The 21,048-nt window shown below is 36.7% G+C and overlaps 1 protein-coding gene across 1 annotated transcript; it reads right to left on the bottom strand.

Annotated features, from left to right (window-relative positions):
* Positions 1–19,668: 19,668 nt before the first annotated feature.
* Positions 19,669–20,824, bottom strand: LOC141487328 (uncharacterized). Its single transcript, XM_074186266.1, has 2 exons — positions 20,590–20,824; positions 19,669–20,526 (listed from the first exon to the last, which is right to left on the bottom strand). The coding sequence occupies exons 1-2, from the start codon at positions 20,739–20,741 to the stop codon at positions 19,815–19,817; spliced, it is 864 nt and encodes a 287-aa protein (XP_074042367.1). The 5' UTR covers positions 20,742–20,824; the 3' UTR covers positions 19,669–19,814.
* Between the last annotated feature and the right edge of the window lie 224 nt (positions 20,825–21,048).

Below are 21,048 nucleotides of genomic sequence, written 5' to 3'. Positions count from 1 at the left end.
GGTATGGAACTGAGATGTATTTATCTTGGTTTTTGTCCTTTCTGAAAGTCGAGATTTCGTTCATTCTTAACCTAAACTTCTTTTTCCTAATTATGTCATCTACAATACCCCTCGGGAAACCGTTAGTGGCTGCTATTTCCTGTATTGTACGTTTTTCTATTGTGAACCTATCATGTGTTAGAGGGAAAGTCAAAAGACGATGCACCAAAAAATTCAACCCAGCACGTTTGTGCTGTCCACAGTGATGTGAACTGTCAGGAATATACCTGTACGTGCTTGTTTCTTTTCTAAATATATCGTATTCTAACCCTCCATCTTTGCTCCTCATTACCAAAACGTCAAGAAATGGTAGTTGTCCCTTATTTTCACGTATGAAGTAGAATTAAAAAATGTTGAGGATTGTTTTACCCGAGTTGTGTCCTTCTTTGACTGGGCTAATTCATTGATGGAAGAACTCTGTCTCGTTCTCTTCGTCTCTTTCCTTCCATTCGGTGTGAAAAGATAAGCTCTACATCGACACCGCTGATTTGGCACAATAGAAGGTTTATTCGATACTATTTATGGATCATGATATATTATTCATATGCTGGAACTGCGAATGGGCTATGTTTGATAAAGGTGTGAGCGACAGTATTTCCAGGGTTCACCTTGAAATATAACATATGAAAAAAATGATTCTTCTCTTAGAAACAACGAGGAATCACTCAGTTCAACAGAGTCCATTTATTACAATAATACTATCCATGATATTAATAAAACATACTGCAGACACGTTTTTCTGGCTCTTTTCCTGTTATCAATACGTTGCACAACTGCGCAACACTTTGTTACAGAAAAGAACACAAATGCATCATCAACAGAAGCCAGCCACACTTTGTTACAAGTTTCGAAAATCGATTAGATAAATGGTGATGTAAAGTACTTAAGCAAATTAAAGACGAATTCAAATAATTCCGCATTTAATGAGCTAGTAGTACCTAATCATCCACCTGTCTAATTCTAAGATTGATGAAATGAATGAAAAACACTTCGTGTAATTTCCACTAGATATTTTATTTTTACGACCGGTTTTAGGTTTTACCTCATTATCATAAACTAACATTTGATTTCTGAAAACGAGGTTATATAAGGAGTTTGTAGGTAAACTGGAAAACGGGGTTTCATCACTGGAGATTATAGGCATTACCGGGGTTGTCAAACTCATAAATTCAAGAGTGGAGTTTGACAACCCCAGTAATTTCTATAATCTCCAGTGTTGAATGTTATAATTGGCACCCTTGTTCATTTAACTATCTCGTTTTCCAGTTTACCTACAAACTTCTTACGTAACCCCGTTTTCAGAATTCAAATGTTAGTTTATACTTGATATACAGTTTGGTGACAGGTCTCATATATGTTCCATGTTTATTCCTAATTCGAACAAATCTCTAGACTTTGTTTTTACCGGGAAATGTTTCTTCTATTTTTCCTATAATCCACTGATTTCTAAGTGCCTTATCGTCCACAATTAAAACTATTTCGCCAATTCTAATAGAATAGGTAAGTTACCCGTTGTTTTCAGTACGTATCTGTTAATGATTGTGATTTATAAAAATGTGCTGTCCATATACAGTGAATTTCTTTAATGTCCCCCTCTTTAATTTTTTGAACGGGTCAACTCAAAAAATTAAAATTTGGGATAGTGCATTGGGATAATTAATACATGAATACTTTATTTTGAAGTGAAATTGATAGATGAAACTTTCAAGATGGCGACTGGGCGCCATCTGGGAAAAAAAATTAAACGAAAAGGGGGGTCTTGTGACACATCTTTATGTTAACAGTTGAAAGAACACATTGACAATTTCTCTACACTTCCAATAACTCAACGTGGATTTCGTAAAGGACATAGTTGTGCAACGGCTTCGCTGCATATAGTTGACGATATTGTTAGAGAACGTGACGCAAACAATAATACAGCATTGGTGCTTCTTGAATTTAGTAGGGCTTTCGATACTATTTACTTTAATTTAATGTTATTAATACTTGGCTATATAGGACACTACAAAAATGGTATATCACAAATCAGATCGTATCTCACTGACCGTCAACAAAAGGTTACCATAGAAGAAATCAGCTCGCAATATTTAAAGCTGATATGTGGGGTGCCACAGGGTTCTATTTTGGGACTCCTTTTGCTTGCAATCTACACATCTCAACTCAACTAAATATTTGGAATTATGTAATATACATTTGTGTGCAGACGACACCCAATTGTATTATAGTTTCCCTCCTGAAATGCTAAATAATACGTGTACCCCAATTGATAGTGACTTGAAATTATTTGTGAGAAATACTTCTGGGCACTGCCTAAATATAAATTGTAGTGAATCTAATGGTTTTCGGACCGAAAATCCGTGAAAATAGTAGTAAATGATCATTCACTTGAGGTTGTCCCAGAAGCCATAAGCCTGGGCGTTATTTCAGATATGGACTTGAACCTCGAAAGTCTCGATAATCAATTTAATTTTTATTAGGCGTGCATTTGTTCTCTTGAAATTATATATGGACACCAAAACTTCCTACCTATGAAGGTGAAGGTGAATTTGTGTGAATCGTTAGTTTTATTTATATTCAATTATGCTGATGTTTTGTATAGTCCATGTTTGACCAACCAATTCAAGGAAAAACACAAAAAGTTCAGAATTAGGGGAAGGATGGATAAAGTAGCCCAGGCAGGTAAAGTGGTCACCTTCTGTTTCCGGACGAACCAAAATGAGCTATCTGTCAAAGACATATTGAAATAATTCATTGGTTGACGCCATATTGTCTCGGTAAACACCGGTCGGGTCAGTGCTCATCTTCAGATTTGATGGTGAAATAATTGTGTTTTGTGGTATCTGATCTAAGGTGAGTGATTTGAACATAGTTAAAAAGTAATGTCATCAGTTTCACGGAAGGACAATGCACGATTTTATCGATTTGGTGGATTAATTGAGCTATTCATTTCGCTGCAAACTAGATTATTATAAATTGATGGATGTAGCCTTCAATACGTGGTAGGAGATCATAATGAAAAGAAAAATGAAAATTTCTATGTTTTATACCACTTTTAATTGTAACTAACGTTATTGCAGTTTCGTCCTATATGGACATTCTCAAACCGGAGAGTAAATTAAATCGATATGATCATTTAACAGGTTGCACCTGCAATGTTTATGCTTGTAAATTTCCAAGGATTCTAAATAATTGAGTTTGCAATTCTTCCTAGCATACTGCAGAATTTCCGTATCGCTTAGATTCGGAAACTTGTGGTTGCATGCCAAGGAATGGTTTGAAAACGTCGAATCATTTTTTCCTAGTCTGAAGGACCTTTCATGTTCAGAATACCGTTTTTGGAAATTTCGTCCGCATTGTCCCACATAAACACTATTACACTCCGGACACTTAAGCTTATAAACTCCAGATTGTTCTAACTTGTCGACCTTATCTTTGACATTGAAAAGGAAATGATATAACCTGGCATGTGGTCTGAATGCTACTTCCACATTGTTTTTTCTGAAGAAACCTGCGATTATTTCTGTTCTTTTTCCAAAATATGTTAGCGTTACCCATTTCTTGATTTCTGGTTGTTTGACCTGAGGATATATTAATCTGTGAGTGAATTTCCGGCTTAGTTTCCTGACTAACTTCTGGATAGTATCTGCGTTGAAACCATTATTATGACCTATCTATGTAATTGTATCAATTTCCCTAGGTAGATTGTCTGGAGACAAAGGCAGTGCGAATGCTCTGTGCAACATTGAGTTGTAGGCTGCTAATTTATGACTGTCTGGATGGAAAGAATAGCTTGGGATGTATAGCTAGGTTTTCTGAAAACATTGAACTCGAATTTATTCTGATTGTGTGTAATGGCCAGGTCCAAGAAATTTATCTGTTTCTCTATCTCTGTTTCGAGTGTGAACTGAATGTTGCTATTGAGATTGTTCATGAATGTCATAAATTGGTTCAGCTGTCGTGTAGTATCTCTGAAACAGGCAAGAATATCGTCTACATATCTGTACCAAAAATGAATATGTTTTTTACCCAGGTCAGAGTTTACTATAGTGGTCTCCAAGTTGTTCATAAATATATCTGGTAAACCTGAATCCTGTTCATAGAATTTGTTGTTGAACTGGAGGTAGCTCTGATTCAGATTCCGATACTAGATTAATATAACCCCATTTGTCATTTTTAGTATATTTTTTTCACCTCTTGCTAAATCGTGTGAAATGGCCCACCAATAGGTAAGGTAAAGTGACCTGGTGGGCCACTTTATCTCCTTAATGCTTATTTTCAGAGGCAATGGATAAAGCTATACAAGCTGTACGAAAAGGTGAAATGGGCTTCTTGAAAGCAAGCAGAACTTTCAGTATTTCTCGAACAACGCTCAAACGGCGTGTATAAGGAAAAAACAAAGACGCCTCGTCGTCCAATATTCAGTCCAAATCAAGAGGAAGATTTGGTGCAACATATTTTGGAACTGGAAAACATTGAACTAGGACGTTAACATGAATACCCAGATAACACCAGCTGCAGTTACTCCACCGACATTTGATCCTTACTTAAACCCACAATCTAGAACATCCTTCGCAATATCGCCTTGCAACTTATTTTCGATTCTCAAACCATTGCCTAAGATTAGAAATGTGAATAGAAAGAGAGGGCGTACGGTAGTTTTAACCAGCGGCCCATATAAAAATGAGTTGCAAGAAGAATCAATAGCAGGAACAAAAGAAAGCTACAAAGAGAGTGAAAAAAGCTACTACTAAACCAACCCCAACTGAAACTGCCAAAAAACTTAAAACTAGAATCAAAAAACGTGGCACGAACTTTGCTAAAAAGAAAAGTGACAAATATAAAGACGACGATAATGACACAGATGATGACCCTGAATGCTTTCACTGTGGCGAAGTTTGGTCTGAATCAAAACATGAAGATGGTTGGATACAGTGTTCTAGTTGTAAGCGAAGGGCCCATGAAACGTGCTCGAGTTGTGATGACAACGATGGTAACTTTCATAGTGAATTTTGTTCCTAAGAATATTTTTTGTTAGGTACGATTATGAATGAACAAATACAAATGAGTAGGTTGTTACTTGTATTCTATAGACTAGTAACTAAAAGTTGATTTTATTCGTTATTAATGAATAATTGAGAAGAAGCAAACAAGTTAAGACTTGATTTTTGGCAATTAATTTAAAAAGCTGATGTTGATAAGTGAGTAATGACTATTTATGATAAGTGAACGTAAGTATATTCAGATTAAGAAAAATAAAAGTCTGTTGATTGTTGTGAATTAATATGTAGAATAACATTACAATTCAATAAAAACTGTTGTTTAAGTTAAATATTTTTTCCATGCAAAATATCAATAAATCTTAATTGAAATAACATAATTTTGATGTTTTATTTGAAGTAGGCCACTTTACCCGTTTATGAATTTGTATATGCCATTTTTACCCGACCAGGATAGGTAAACGAACTGTCAAAAGGTTGACATTTATTCGGTTGGCGTGGATTGAAAGCTTAGGGTGGCCACTTTTCCCTACCTTCCCCTACTGCTTACGATTAATTTTTTGAACTATAAGAGAATGAATATCACATAAACTATGTATATCACCAACCAGCATACGGCGGGTTGGTGAAATATAAACGATATGAGAGTGTTACATGCTGCAACTTTGTTTCACAACATAATTAATAGTAAAGTGCCGTCTTACACCAAAAAATTACTTTCAGAACTGATGTGCAAAATGTTATTGTGAGGTATAAAATCCTAACACCGCCACCCATTCGCACAGAGTTCTTTAGAAGGAGTTGCAGCTACCAGATCTGTGCAATTTATAATGACATTCTCGAGCCCATGAAACGAGATGACTAAAACCGTTTCAATAACAATTTCAAACGAGTTTTACTATCTTCAAACTATTAACGACCTATTAAAAATCGATTAATAGTCATAGTCATTAGTAGTTGTTTACAGCTGATTCTCGGCCTCCCCCCACCACTATGACGTATTAATTGCTTTTTTTATTGGTTGTTGTTTGGTGAAGTCAAGGTGATGTGACCTTGAAGGGTGTGGTGTATGGATCGTTCAGAATTTTTTTCCCGGTTCTAATCCTTCCCCCACCAATATGATGTGTTATTTGCTTTTTTTGTTGTGCAGTGAAGTCAAGGCGTTGTGACCTTGAAGTGTCTGGTGCATGGATCGTTCAGATTTTTTTTTCATATGAGATTTTGTGTGTTTATGTGTGTGTGTGTGTGTAGGAGAATGCACGGTACAGGGTTTCATCATGTGCTTGTTTGTCTATGTACAAACATACGTTTGCATACTTCGAAGATCCTCCAAGTAATAAATGCTCCATCGGTGTTAGGGCACCAAGTTAGTAGTGGAGTGACGTCACAGCAATAACCGTTCAACGGCTAGAGAGCGACATGTTCACTCCACGACGTGTGGCAGAGTAATGCGTATTCATCGGTCTGCCCTCACCTCTCCCGAAGCGATAAAGGTTCGCTCTAGCCCCGCTATCGATGGTGACACAACGGCAGCCGAGGACCGTCTGCCTAGCGTCTACCCTCTCCGAGACCGCAACGACCATTGCTTGCTCGTACCGGCAACTGTTATCGCATCAAGTTGGGAGATGGGCTTGGCTGTGACGTCAGGCATCTCTAGTGGATAGCAACTAGCAATGTGAATCTTTCACGGTTTCATGGTGGGGGTGACTCACACTGTTTAATATAAAAGAAATGCCTGGCACACTATGAAATCAGTAGACGAATATATCTGCAGCAGTTAGCAATTGGTAGAGTGTTATTCAGTTCGTAATAGAAGGAAGACGGTGAGTGTATTTGTCTGTTGGAAATTGTTTATATTTTCATATATATTTTCATCATGTCCGTTTCAAAAGTAGACTTGAATAAAATTAATAATTTGATTGTACAGGAGGTTGAAATACTAGAGCAAAAGGCCTTATCATCATTGCCAATTGATGAAGTGTACATAATTAAAAATATGTCAACTTATTCTACACGATTTGGTAAATCAATTTTATTAACTTTGCAAGATGTGAGCAATGATAAATTATTTAAAACATGGCTACCAAAACGTATTTCGTTGCAATTCAGTGATGACGATATATCTTGTATCAACTCATCAGGTGGTAAATATACGATGATGTATTTAGGACAGAGCCAACAAAGTTTTGCTGGCATGAAAACGCGATCTCTAGTCAAATTCAATATGATTGAATAATAGTAATAATTTATAGTGAATTTCTTTAGGTCATAGCTTACAAAGTTTTTTTGGTGTGAAAACGATAACTCTAGTCAAATTCAATATGATTGAATAATAATAGTAATTATAATGAATTTCTTATTGTTTTATTAATATTCATATATTAGATGATAATTATATGGAAATATAAACATTACTAACTTAGTTGAATACACTCACTTTGTAACTACAAGTAAAATGGGAATGTGAGTATTATATCACTGAAAAATTGGAGGTTGCTTATTGTTTTTTTTATTCGATTTCAGTTCCACCATTTAAAGATGTGGATGCAGTACGCAAGTCAAGATTGGGTCGATATTGTAGATCTCAAATCATCGGTTCAACATTTGTCGTCTAAATTGAAGGTGTTGGGTGATGGAGCCGAACATGCAAGCGTTTATGATATGAGTGTATGCTATGATGAAAAACAAATCGAATTATGCCTTCGTGATGCTGAGAACTATTGGAGTGGTGCAGAAGTTTGCAACAAATTTTTGGATAATGAATTGGAATTGTGGCAACTTTGTGAGGTTATGATTGAACTGAACCTAAGAAGATTCCTGTATAGCCTCCAACCATACTTGCCAGAATGGATTATTCATCACTTTGAATTGAATGATGAAAATCGAGAGGAAATTGAAGATGGTCGCGAAAATGATGATTATGAGGAAGAAGTTATTTTAGATAGTCTGTATGTTCCTGTAAATCATAAATAATGTCAAATAAAAAACTTTGTATTATTTTCATGTTTTATTTATTTAAATCTGATGAAATACAATAGAAAATGATTACAAAACAATAAATATGATATAAAATACAATACATGATATAAGTCAGTTACAAATAAAAAAAAAAAAAGATCATAAAACAGTACATGATAGAGTGAAAAAAAAAGTGTCAATATCTGCTATGAACTGAACCATCCAATGCATTGTATGTTAAAACTGTATCATGCAAAATTAATGCATATACTTTAGTGTTGTCTGGAAACTTGGTCTTCCTCGTCTCAAACTCGATCTTTATATCAATAGTTGATGATTTTGTTGCATTCGGTTGATGGGAACAATCGATGACGAATAGTGGATTCTCTCTAAATTGTCCAATGTCCATCAGAGGTTCACTCATATCTTTATCATAATAACTTCGCTGGAAACTCTCAAAAGCATAATAAGCAGGAGCATCAAGTTTTTTATCGAAATTCAAATTCCAACGCTCATATGGATAAACTTCAGAATTCAAGTATACTCGAATACTATTGATATCAGCAGTTGTGAATTTTGTAATATCTTGTGTTCTATCTTCAGATGTGGTAGTACTTTGGAATGCGATGATGACAAAACGAGGAGTTTCCAATGCGTTAGTTGTTTTGATGGCCCATATGTCTGAAGAAGTCCCACGTAATGATGGTAGTTCATAGAGGTCCCACATACGATACGCCAACTTGATTTTGGCATTCAGACCGCTTTTGTTTATTCTACTCAAAAGTTTGAGCTTGTGTTTATCATCTGGTACAATATGCCTTATTTTCCATTCGATTTTATTTATTTTCAAATCAGCATCAACCTCACCTATATATGAGTTTTTGAATGATCGAGCGATAATCAAAATCAATTCCTGTTTGGCATTCAAGATACTTTTGTTGTAATCTTCAGCAAAACCCATCAAATATTTCAGTGGTAGTTTTTCACTAAAAACATGACTGTTTGTATCCAAGATATCTTGCTTCAATTGTGAAAGTCCCCAACCAGATGTCAATAATGTGTTAGCATGAGATTGTCCAAATGATATCATGGTTTTCATTGTAGATGTTATCCCAGGTTTTCTAACAACAGCCACTTGTTCACCACCCATTTCATAACGAATTTCGTCAAAGAGAAATGCAATTGCATTATTCGAGAGATAGCATGTTTTCGCTACATCTTTGGGGGTGAATTTACCTTCTATGTAAATGAAGCTCTCGGCAATATCTAGTATAACATCTTGATTATTGATTGCAATTCTGATTTCATCCGAATTCCTGAATAGCGGTGATCCATAGGGCTTATATGTGTGCTCATGTAAACTTATGAGAGAATGATCGAGCACTGGTTCATTGAATATATTCAACTTTTCATTGTTTGTTTCGAGCACCATTGTTATTTTCTCACTTTCAATCCAATCGATTTCAAAAATTTAAGATCACTCACAGACAGAGCGTTATGTGCTAACTGTTTAGCATACACTTGTAGAATGAGCTTCTTTTTATGCACACCTTTCTTTTTGATAGTGCAACTCGTTTGGGATTGTTCAATGCGATTTTGTCTATTATAAATGAAACCCATAACAACAGTTATTCGATTTTCTTCAATTCCAAAATAATGAAAATCTCTTCTTCACTTCCAAAATCGATAAGGTTATTTTTTTCATCCAAAATACGCACTGTAATGTTGTGAATCAATTGACGACCTTCTGGACTGACAGGCATATATATAATACTGTGTGGTTCTTTAGTGAGATTGTAGCCAGGTTCAACATCAATATCGAATGAGAAAAGAATGTGGGATTCTTCACCATTTATATATGAACCAGATATTATATTGCAATCTAAGCGGATAAGTCTCACAGTTGTAATGTTTATTGGTAATGATGATTCATGTATCTGATTTGGTGGAAATATTTCATGAGCGAACCCCATCATTTCTGCTATTGAATTTGGATGTGTCAGATCAATTTCATATTTGGATCGCATTTCACATTTGAATGTATTATTATTGGCGTGTAGATAGAAAATATCATCTGCAACGACATCATTTGGTTTTTTATCATGAAACAATCTGAACATGATATGTTTCTGTATGACGGCATTGATCTCTTCTATTTCATAAGCACTACATGGAATTTCAATTGTCAACTTTTGGGGTATCGATGAGTTGTCATTACTGATTCTAAAACTAACTAAGTTATTAGCTTCAGTTATATTATTGATTGTATTGCACCCATAGAATCCCAAAAGTCCTAATCCATAACGACTGTTCCTATCCAATTCAATTGGTGGAAAAAAATCCGCACTCAAGACACTTGTCCCGACAGCTTGTAGCTCGAACTTTCGTGACATGACTGATGAATATTTTGAAACACATTTCAATTTATTATTGTACACAGCAACAGCACATTTGAGACAATTTACACTTTTTGGAAGGTGTTGTATTGTAATAAGTATCATTTTTATTGATACCAATATTCACATCCTCTATATTACAAATACAACACATAGATTTCCGAGGTATAGGACCGTCATTAATATCCGATTCTGAATTTTGATCGTGGTGGTGGTGCTCATAACAATATCTATGTTTCATTATATCGATGTCATCTTGCAGATGCTTAGGCAACTTTTCCCAAACATATGCAATCTCATGTGCAACACATGCAAGTATCACTTCCTTAGGCATATTTGCAAGCATCACTTTATCCATTTTTTTCAAGGTACCATATTTTGAAAACATTCTAAGTGAAAACCCCATTCCCTTGATAGCCTCCCGATCCAGTTTTGGTGTTGAATCCATTTTTATTTGGAAAATTATTTAGAGAGAAACTGCAAGCACAAGTGACCACAGAGAACTGTATTAAATTTCTGTTGTCGATCATAGTTATATTTGATTTTTACATTCGAACATTTTCGAAAGAATCGAGTCAATTCCAATGGTGGGGGTAGATCTCCAAAACTATCGAAATATGTGACTTCTTTCCCACATTTTTTATATGCCACCCAATGTGTTCCTGGTCCACTTATTCCATCTAAATTAACAATAGCTGTCTCGTTTTGTTTTGGACCTGAAGATGGTAATCTATCACGCATAAAAACACCACGAAAATGTGGAATTTTCATTTTTTGTGCATAATAACTGAGATCGAGATCAGTAAGAGGCCTCTGAGGTAGGGGTTCAATTAGTTTTTTGTTTTGTTTGTGGCTTTGTATGGTTTTAAATATAGTCCTAAACCTTTACGGTATGGTTTGAGATATATTCCACTTCCGCGTTTGCCTAATGCTACAGCCTCCATGGTTTTATTGTGACGATTGGCTTCCATTAAAGCCGCTCTGCTGGCTTTTGCCGAATTCACGGCCTTGGTAATACCAGCAGCGGCTCCCGCCAAACTTCCTAGTGCGGATAGTCCAGCAAAAATTGGTATCAATGGTAAAAGTCCACCGATCTTGGGAACAGGAATTATGCGTGGTGTGCGGATTTTCTTCTTTCCACCGGCAGCTTTAAGGTATTTACGTGCCGCCTGCAATGCCACAGTGATAGCTTTTTTGCTATTATTCGTCACAAATTGATTCCCACCAGCTTTCTTCAATACATTTCGCACTTTATGGACTATCCCAGCACCAAATGCAACTTTTTTAATTTTATTTTTCTTCGTTTGTTTCCTCTTACATTTTTTCTTATTGGTACTACAACCCATGCCCATATGTCTTTTCGCTTTCATAATGTTGGTGACAAGTAATGCAGCTGCTCTTTCCCCAATACTCGCGTCCTTCGATTTAACCCTATCCCAAGCGCTGTATTCAAGTTCTTTGTCGGCTAAATGTCTTGCTGCAAGATCGGATGGATGCTTAGAATATTGAATATCGTGTTTTTTGCATTCAATATCTAATTTATTGATTCCAGGGTCGTTACGCGCTAAACGTTGTTTCAATTTTGTACCCGGTCCACAGTATTGATAACCTCCGGGTAGATGTAATTCGAAAGGAAGTTTGTTTATTAAATCATTAACAAAACCACAACCTCTTTTAATTTTACGATCACTTTCAATACGTCCGTATCGTTTGATGGTACACATTGAAATGAATAAGCTAATAACATTTATATAGTCTCCAACCACGGCACGATGCGCATTGTAAAACAGAAAGAAAAGTTTGCTGTAGATAATCTAGATGAGAAATTTGGTTGTGGATTGAATGGACAAAGGGTATTCAGACATGGTCCACTACTTCCATCATCAGTTCGAGGACTCATTATAGGACCTTCAAATTGTGGAAAGACGAATGCAATGATATCACTATTAACACATCCACAAGGACTGAGATTTAGAAATGTGTATCTCTATTCGAAATCACTCAATCAACCTAAATATCAGTACTTGCGAAGTGTTTTGGAACCTATAAAAGGATTAGGTTTTTATACATTCAGCAATAATGCAGAAATAGTGGAACCCTCCGACGCTAAGCCTAATTCTGTTTTCATTTTCGATGATGTGATATGTGAAAAGCAAGATATTATTAGATCATATTTCTGTATGGGACGTCATAAGGATGTTGATTGTTTTTATCTAGCACAGACATATTCACGGGTACCCAAACAGTTAGTGCGTGACAATACCAATTTCATTATAATGTTCAAACAAGATGAGACGAATTTACATCACATTTATTCAGATCATGTTTCACCCGATGTAACATTCAAACAATTCCAATTGATGTGTGTTAAATGCTGGGAGGACCAATATGGATTTCTAGTCATTGATAAGGATAGAAAAATAGATGAAGGTAGATATCGCAAAGGATTCGATAGTTTTATATACCCATGATCTTGTTTTTGGAACTTATTCGATCACTGAATATTGTAGTGGTCACTTCACCAACGAATTAAGCTTTAATTCAAAAAAAGGGCATTATGAATACAAAAAAAGATCCTGAAAATAAAAACAATGAAATAAATTTGACACGTCAACTAGTAGAGACAACAGAAGCTGTCAGGCAGAAATTCAACTCTATCAAGAATGATAATATTGAAAATCGTACAACACTTGAAAGATTGTATGAGCCCATAATGAAACCATTGAATGTTTTATCATCAAACGCTACTTCTAAATCACCAGTGTTATCACCAAATCATGGAACTGTTCAATCTACTTCAAATTATCCCATGAGTACTCCAATAGGAAGAAAACAATCTTTTGGTAGTGTATCATCTGTGAATAGTGACACGAGCACACTTCAAGACGATATGAGAACAACTCTATTCGAAACACCATCATCGTCCCACATCGATTCCTCGGATCCTGACATCTCACCTGTTATGAATGAAAGTGGTGAAGATGTTTTGATGAAACATTTGAATAATATAAAATCTAGAAATCCAGCATATGATGGAACATTTGGCGTACGTATGGATCCAATTACACAAAAGCTGAAAATGGGAAGTCTAGTGGTAAATTTCAAAGATGGAAACATTTCATTTTGGGATGCTAATAAAGTGAAAAAATATGAATGCGCAGGTAGTCCAGAATTGTATGATATGATTTTTTTGAAGAATCCACAAGATGTTGATAATGAAGAAACTCGTCAAGTATATTCCAAAATATTGAAAATAACGAATGCTCCATATAAACAATATCATCTGAAGAATGGTTTTAAAAATACAAATTCTAAAAAATTTCGTGAAGTTATCAAACCTCTATTAGACTCACGACAATATCCAATAAGAAGTAGAAGTAAAATTGGTGGAGCACTCAAACGAGTGAAAATGGAGAAAATATATAATTCTAAACCTGTGAATTATGTGTACTGGAATTCACCGAAAGAGTTAATTGCTCGCCTACGACTATTGGTAGCTTCAAAGTCAGCCGGACATACCGGACATGATAATGAAATAATTTCAATAATTGAAGAATTACGTGAAGAAGGTATAATATATTAACATATTCACATGTAATGATCACTGTCACATCATCATTCAATGCAGTAACATTATCACCTTTTCTCTTTAATCATATTGAAATAGAATGACTAATGAAATAAGTGATGTCAAACGACAAGTTGTTAATGAATTACATAAACCTGCAAGACGTAATTTTCGTAGAAGAATAACCACCATCAAAGGTTTTGCAGATCTATGGCAAATAGATTTAGCTGAACTGCAACCTTATGCAAAAAGTAATGAAGGATACCGATATATACTTGTAGTGATAGATTGTTACTCCAAATATCTGTGGACTGTAGCAGTTAAAGATAAAACAGGTAGTACAGTAACTAATGCAATGAAACATGTACTGAAAGAAGCCAAATACTCCCCCAAACACATACAAAGCGATCAAGGGAAAGAATTTTTCAATAAAAGCTTCTCATCTCTCATGCGAGAATATAATATCAATCATTATTCAACATTTAGCACAAAGAAGGCAGCTATAGCAGAAAGAGTGATTCGTACAATAAAGGCATGGCTCTACAAGGAATTTTCGATGAGAGGTCACCACAAATGGCTTGATATTCTTCCAATTATAACTAGTAGATATAATAATAAAGTTCATCGTACAATAGGTATGGCACCCATCAATGTTGATTCAACAACAAAATTAAAATTCAAGGGTATCAATGGAATTGGAGGAAGACAAAGTAAACCCAAATTCCAATTAAATGATATTGTACGTATAAGTAAATACAAACATATTTTTGAAAAGTCTTACACTGCGAATTTTACCACGGAGCTATTCAAGATTGTTAAAATTAATAAAACCATCCCAACGACTTATAATCTTGAAGATATGAATGAACAGCCGATTAGAGGATGTTTTTACGAAGAAGAGTTATTACGAACCGAGAATCCTGACGTATATCTGATTGAGAAGGTGTTGAAGAGAAGAAAAAATAAAGTATATGTAAAGTGGTTAGGCCTTTCTAGCGAACAAAATTCTTGGATTGATGAATCAAATATGGTTTAAATGTATATAATAGTGACTTTTATGAATAAAGTAATATTAAAGTTCATTATTGTTTTCATTTCAATTATAAGTATGTGAACTGAAAAATATTGCAGCGGTAAACATTGCCCCAGCCATTCGCAATGTTCTGTGTATACCAAACCAAATTAATTGTATACTCCATTCCCGCTTATATTTTTCAACTCACGATATTGAAAACACATTATCATTCCCAAAACTAATCGCCGTCACTTTGAAATGCAGTATCCAACTCTTTTTGCCAATTATCTCTCACTGATAATGCTGTCTCATAAAGCTTAGTCGACTCCTCAAGCTCAGCCTGAGCTTGCATTCTCGAACGTTGATGGAATTGCTTATCTTTACCAATTTTTGAACGGAGTTCATCAGCATCTTTAGACATTCTAGCCAATTCAACCTTCGCTAATGCAATCTTGGCATCTAATGCTTCAAGAGTTTCATTATTAGCATTAATAGCTCGCTCACTCTTTTCAAGTTCAGCAATAGTCATCTGTGCCTTTACAAGACGGCATTTTGCTTTCCTTTTCATTTCCCCAAACCGATGGAGGGGACTGAAAGAAGATAGCGGTTCAGCTTTCAAATCACTCTTCATTTCTTTAGGAGTACCTTTTGGCTTCCTCTTCGATCTGTCACTTTTCGTTGCGGGTTTTTTCTGTCGCACAACACTTTTGGATTCTTTCTTTTCTTTAAAGTCAGTGACAATCGATGAAGATGCCTTAGTAACCTTCCTCTTGATTGTTCTAGATTTCTTATCAACACCAAGAGAAAGGGTAGATGAAGAGTGTTTGAGTGATGATAATTGCGAAACGATCGGATTTTCAATAATAATTTGCTCATTTGGTTCTGGCACATCTGCAAAGTTAACGAAGTCGTTAATATCAAAATCATTTATCGAATCTTGACTCGATAAATGTAATACTGGAATATTTTCAAAATCAGTCTGATCGATATCAACAAGTGGTGAATCATCTTCAGCAATCAATAGCGGCATAGAGCTCATGATTATTAAGGTCTGAGGAATGATATGTGATAGCAATAGAATGTGGATAGGAAAGGTGATGATGTTACTGAGACCTCACCATTTATAGAAGAAATTAAACTAGCGCATGCGCTCTTTCATCAACTGGCACATGCGCTCTCTCACTAAACTATTCACGCATGTAACAATCTTTGTCATTTAAGAGGAAAACTTTGTGTTGCATGCATGTATTTTTAAATGTTAGAAAATAATACAAATAAATTCAAAATATATATATATATATATATATTTATTAATAATAGAGGACAATAACGATAATAAAAAATGAAAAATGTTAATATGTCTCTGTGGATGTGGAACGTTCTTTGACTCTATTCCTCAATAGTTGTTGCTCGTGCGTCAAACACCAACATTGAAAAAAATGGATTCTCCTATTGGGGTAGAGTTGACCAACCTTCTCACACAGATCCCAAGTACTTCTACATGCATTGCATACATGATTCCAACAATTCATGGAATATGTATCACAACGCAAACAACGTTGCAGTGGAGTTGGAACGGCAGCACAGGTACCACAAATATTTCTACAGATACCTATATTGTTAAATATTATAGGTTCGGAACACTTCAGACACTGTAACTGTTGTTGACGATAATCCGATTTTGTTCGCTTCGGTGGATGAGAAGGAGGCGATAGTTGAATCCGCAACACGCAATCACTACACATACCAGTACATGGATTGATTGAATCCTTAGGTCTACTTATTTGACAAAAGTAGCACACAATAGCCCCTGCAATCATCATTGGGTAGACACACACTTTTGGTTTTTCATTCCACTCTTTTGGAAACGGCATTTTACTAATTCGATTAGAAATATTAAGAGATGACTTACAGAAACTCTGAATGCTCTCTCCTATACCTACGATCTCTATTTATACAAATCAACATCATGTGGAAGTATAGTGGGATAACTTCTCCTACTATTCCACTCTAAACGAGTCAAGTGGGAGTCGCATCACCTCCTATATAAGTTGACTTGCAAACCTAGAGTTCATTCATTCACTCTCTACAACTGTGAGCAAACAACAACAAGATGAATTCTGCAAGATGAATTCTGCAAATGCTGCATTAAATAGAATAGCTGCTGTTGATGAAAACAATTGGATAGACGAATCAGATGATGAGGATGTCAATGTTCCGCTAGAGGAAGTAATAGTTGAAGCAGAAGATGTTGGAGTCGATGAAGATGAGATAGACGAAGTTGAAAACGAGGCCAACCAAAGCGACGAAGATGATGACGTGATGGAGTTTGAGAGGGTCATGGATGAAGAAGGAGATGATGAAGAAATAGAAGCTGACACAACTGAAGGTGATGGTGCTATGAGGATCGGTATGCGAACACTCAATGTCAGTGAGACACTGGAAGATCCCTTGGATTTGTATTGTGCATTGGATGCATACGTATTGATCAGCACAATAGATGGAGAGAACAAAAAACTATGTTGGTGCTGCTTTCGGTTTTATTCGCATAGAAACAATAATGGAGGGTGGTATGCCCATGTCAACACCCACAACACTGTCTCAATTATGGAAATGGGACAGAATTGGTGTGAAGCTTGCGAGAGGCCACTAACAAACTTCACCCGAGTATCTACATGTATTATATGTAATAATGTCCAACCTGTGGCACAATAACCGTGGACCTACTGGTCAAAAAAAAACAACAGCCCTTTTCAGGGCTACATTATTCACACAAACAGTAGTTAGTTGTATTAGTATTCATAGATTATGTGACAAATGAATACTTTGACTAATAAAAGTCTAAGTTGGAAATTTGTTAGTCTTTGAATATCTATACATTATATGACAAATAAATTACTATTTGTTAGTCTTTGAATATCTATACATTATATGACAAATAAATTACTACTTTGACTGAAAAGTCGAAATTTGGAATTTGATAGTCATTGAATATCTATGCATATGATGAGTACTACTTTAAATGAAAGTTGAAGTTGGCATTTGTCAATCATTCATATGCATATAATGATGAATACTTTCACATACATATATTTCGTTTGAGATTATAATGTTAACATAATGTTAACAATGGTATGAATCTGTTTCTGTTTGAAAGTATAATGGTAGCTCTGAAAAGAGCTATTTTTTTTTATTGTTTCAGTCTTTAATTGTAGCCCTGAAAAGGGCTGTTATTTTTTTATTAATCCATACAATGATATGGACTAACGCTCCTCATCATCAGAAACAATAATTATGGTATCGTCATCTGAATCAGATGATATACTAATGATATCATCCTCATAGTCATCTGAATCAGATGATATACTCATGATGTCTTCGTCGTCATAATCATCTGAATCAGATGATATACTAATCACATCATCCGCATTATTATCGTCAACAGCATCTATGTCGTCCTGAATACCTTGTTCCACTCGTTCTGCGAAATCATCAGGAAGATCATAGATTCGCTGCAAAAATTGAGCGAAGGTTGTACTCAAATGATCAGACGTTGAATCTATTTCATGTACTTGGATGGGTCCTGTACTCGACATTGTGGAAGAATGATATAGAACTGGGATTGTTGCTATATTTATATTGGAAGAAATGAAATGGAGGGGGTGAAATGTAGAATAGTGTTTGAGATTCGAAAACGTCAAGAATGAAACTCTGAGCGATTATTAGGAGAAATTCTAGTGATTATTATGGAAAAAAAAAACTAATAAGAGGGAGAGGAAGGGAGGAAGACACTGCCTCAGCCTCGCAGTGCCTCGTGTACACCAACCAAAAAGTGTGTACTCCGTGGAAGGAAAGGAAAGGAAATGATGGACGAGTAGATGATTATATGTCATCATCGGAATTGAGGACATCATCATCGATTAGGATTGGGGATGGCGGAGGACTATCCTCGATGAGGATAGGGGATGGTGGAGGACGTCTAACGTCAAGCTCGTCATCAGCATCATCACCAGAGTCGTCGTCGTCATCATCGTCGTCGTCGCTACTCATTGGGACAATGTCATCATAAGCAGGGTCCCACCATCCGTCAGGATCTGGATATTCCGAGTCATCCAAGTGTCCTTCGTCACTGCCAGTGACATGTTGAACTTGCATCCTGATGTCGTGATCCCGGTATTCGTATGGCGGACTGTGGGGTTCCGTGGTGGAAGAGACTACCTGTACCTGGCTGTTATCCCAGTAATTGAAGTTGTACCCCTGATCCGGGCAGCTATAGGGTTCGGAGGTTGAATCGGGTTCCATCTCGATGCTAGCTGATCAACTGAATGTTTCATCAGATGATTTCTACTTTTATACTTTCGAGAGGGAGTGGGAGAGGAGTGGAACATTGAGTAGGGGTAAATTGTAGTGTGACATAAGACATATTCAATGAGTAGGGGTAAATTGCAAAGTGACATAAGACATATTCAATGAAAGAGATACTTGAATGGATAAAATACAAATGAAATATACTTGTCGATTTCACTATGAAACATGTCTATTTTTTATTTTTTAAATTTTCTTCACATGAAATTATTTACAAGTGATTAGAGAACACAAAAATTGATGTGAGGTATTTGTCTAGAAGAACTTGGAATTGAAATAAAAAAAATAATAATAATAATAAGAGGAAGTGAAGAAAAATGCTCCAACCATCGCATTGTTCAATGTGTACCAAACCAAAAAACAGTGTACACCCTTTATTTCACTTCCTTTTCCTTTATTCAATATAAACTTAACAAATATAAACTTAAAACTACCATAATTAAATACTCCTAACTAACCTAAAACTAATCTTATATTTACACTTCATCTACAAAAAGAGTGTCCATAACTGTCACTATTTTTTTGTACAGCTTTATCGAAGAGGTCTCTGCTTTACACCTTTCCTGCAGAGATGCATACTTCCGATCTATTTCGGCCATTTCCTTTTGGATTTCCCTCCGTCGGTTATCCATTTCAGCCATTTGTCGCTTCATGGTAACCAACGCGGCCTCGCTAGATCGGGCAGCTCGTTCTGCTTCCTTACATCTCTGCAGAAAAACACTCATCTGTTCACTAACCTCTCCGATAGGCTGTGGCACCAACACCTCAGGATCCGCCGGTGTCGCTGGCAGCGGTGGTAGTCGCGTCACCAACGGCGACAATATCACCAACTCCGGAGAAGGACTTTTCGGAATTTCCACTGCTGCTGGTGCTGCTGCTGGTGTGGAGGCCCTCTTACGAGAGGTCGACCAACTACCTGCATAAGGATTAGTCCTATTGCAAGTAGCTCGGTACTTTGAAATAGGACCAACCCTTGCTGCAGGTCGTTGGCAAACCTTCTTCACAGCCCTGACTTCCTCCTCCTCCTCGAATAAGTCAGGGCTAGAAGATCTGCACCTAACTCGCGAACGCGAAGTGGTTGGCTGGTCACCCGTCACCGCTCTCGAAGATGCTGCCTCCTCCTGGTCAGCGGACACCGGCAGAATAGACGCCACAGCATTATTCACCTCCTGTGTATTGGTTGCCATTCTGAAAAAGAAGAAATAATACAAAGTTAGTTGATATAAAAAATAACATTCCTAATTTACTTACTCAAATATCAAGTTGGTCGTTGGAACGTACTGCCTTGTTGTGGAGTGGACTGCTCTCGATGAGATGACTTCTCGAACTGAATGTTGTGGAGTGCTCTCCGGAGGGTATCGACTTCGATGCGTGAGCGGTGGGAAAATGGTGGGAGCGCACATGCGCGATGAGGGTAGGGGTGTACATGCGCAAATGTTGGGAGTCGGGGGGCGGGGCTTCGGGGAGGGGAGGGGAGGGGCGGGGCTTCGGAAAGGGGGCGGGGCTTCGGGAAGGGGCGGGGTATCCGAAAAGTTGGTGGCGACGGGGGGGGGGGCGTGGCCCTAACGGGCCACGCCCACTGCCTGGGCTCCGCCCAGGTGGGTGGGGCCTCCGGCCCCAGGTAGGCGGGACATCTGGAGAGACATCTACGCCCGCTTCGCGCGTTCCTAACATAATATGAAACCGAACACCTAACCTAACCTAACCTAA

Source organism: Leptinotarsa decemlineata, unplaced genomic scaffold, assembly GCF_025532065.1.
Source record: "Leptinotarsa decemlineata unplaced genomic scaffold, Ldec_3_MD MMD2_tig00078422_RagTag_RagTag, whole genome shotgun sequence".
Lineage (NCBI taxonomy): Eukaryota > Metazoa > Arthropoda > Insecta > Coleoptera > Chrysomelidae > Leptinotarsa > Leptinotarsa decemlineata.
The sequence above is the reverse complement of the archived record's forward strand: the minus strand, read 5'-3'. Positions and strand labels throughout refer to the sequence as shown.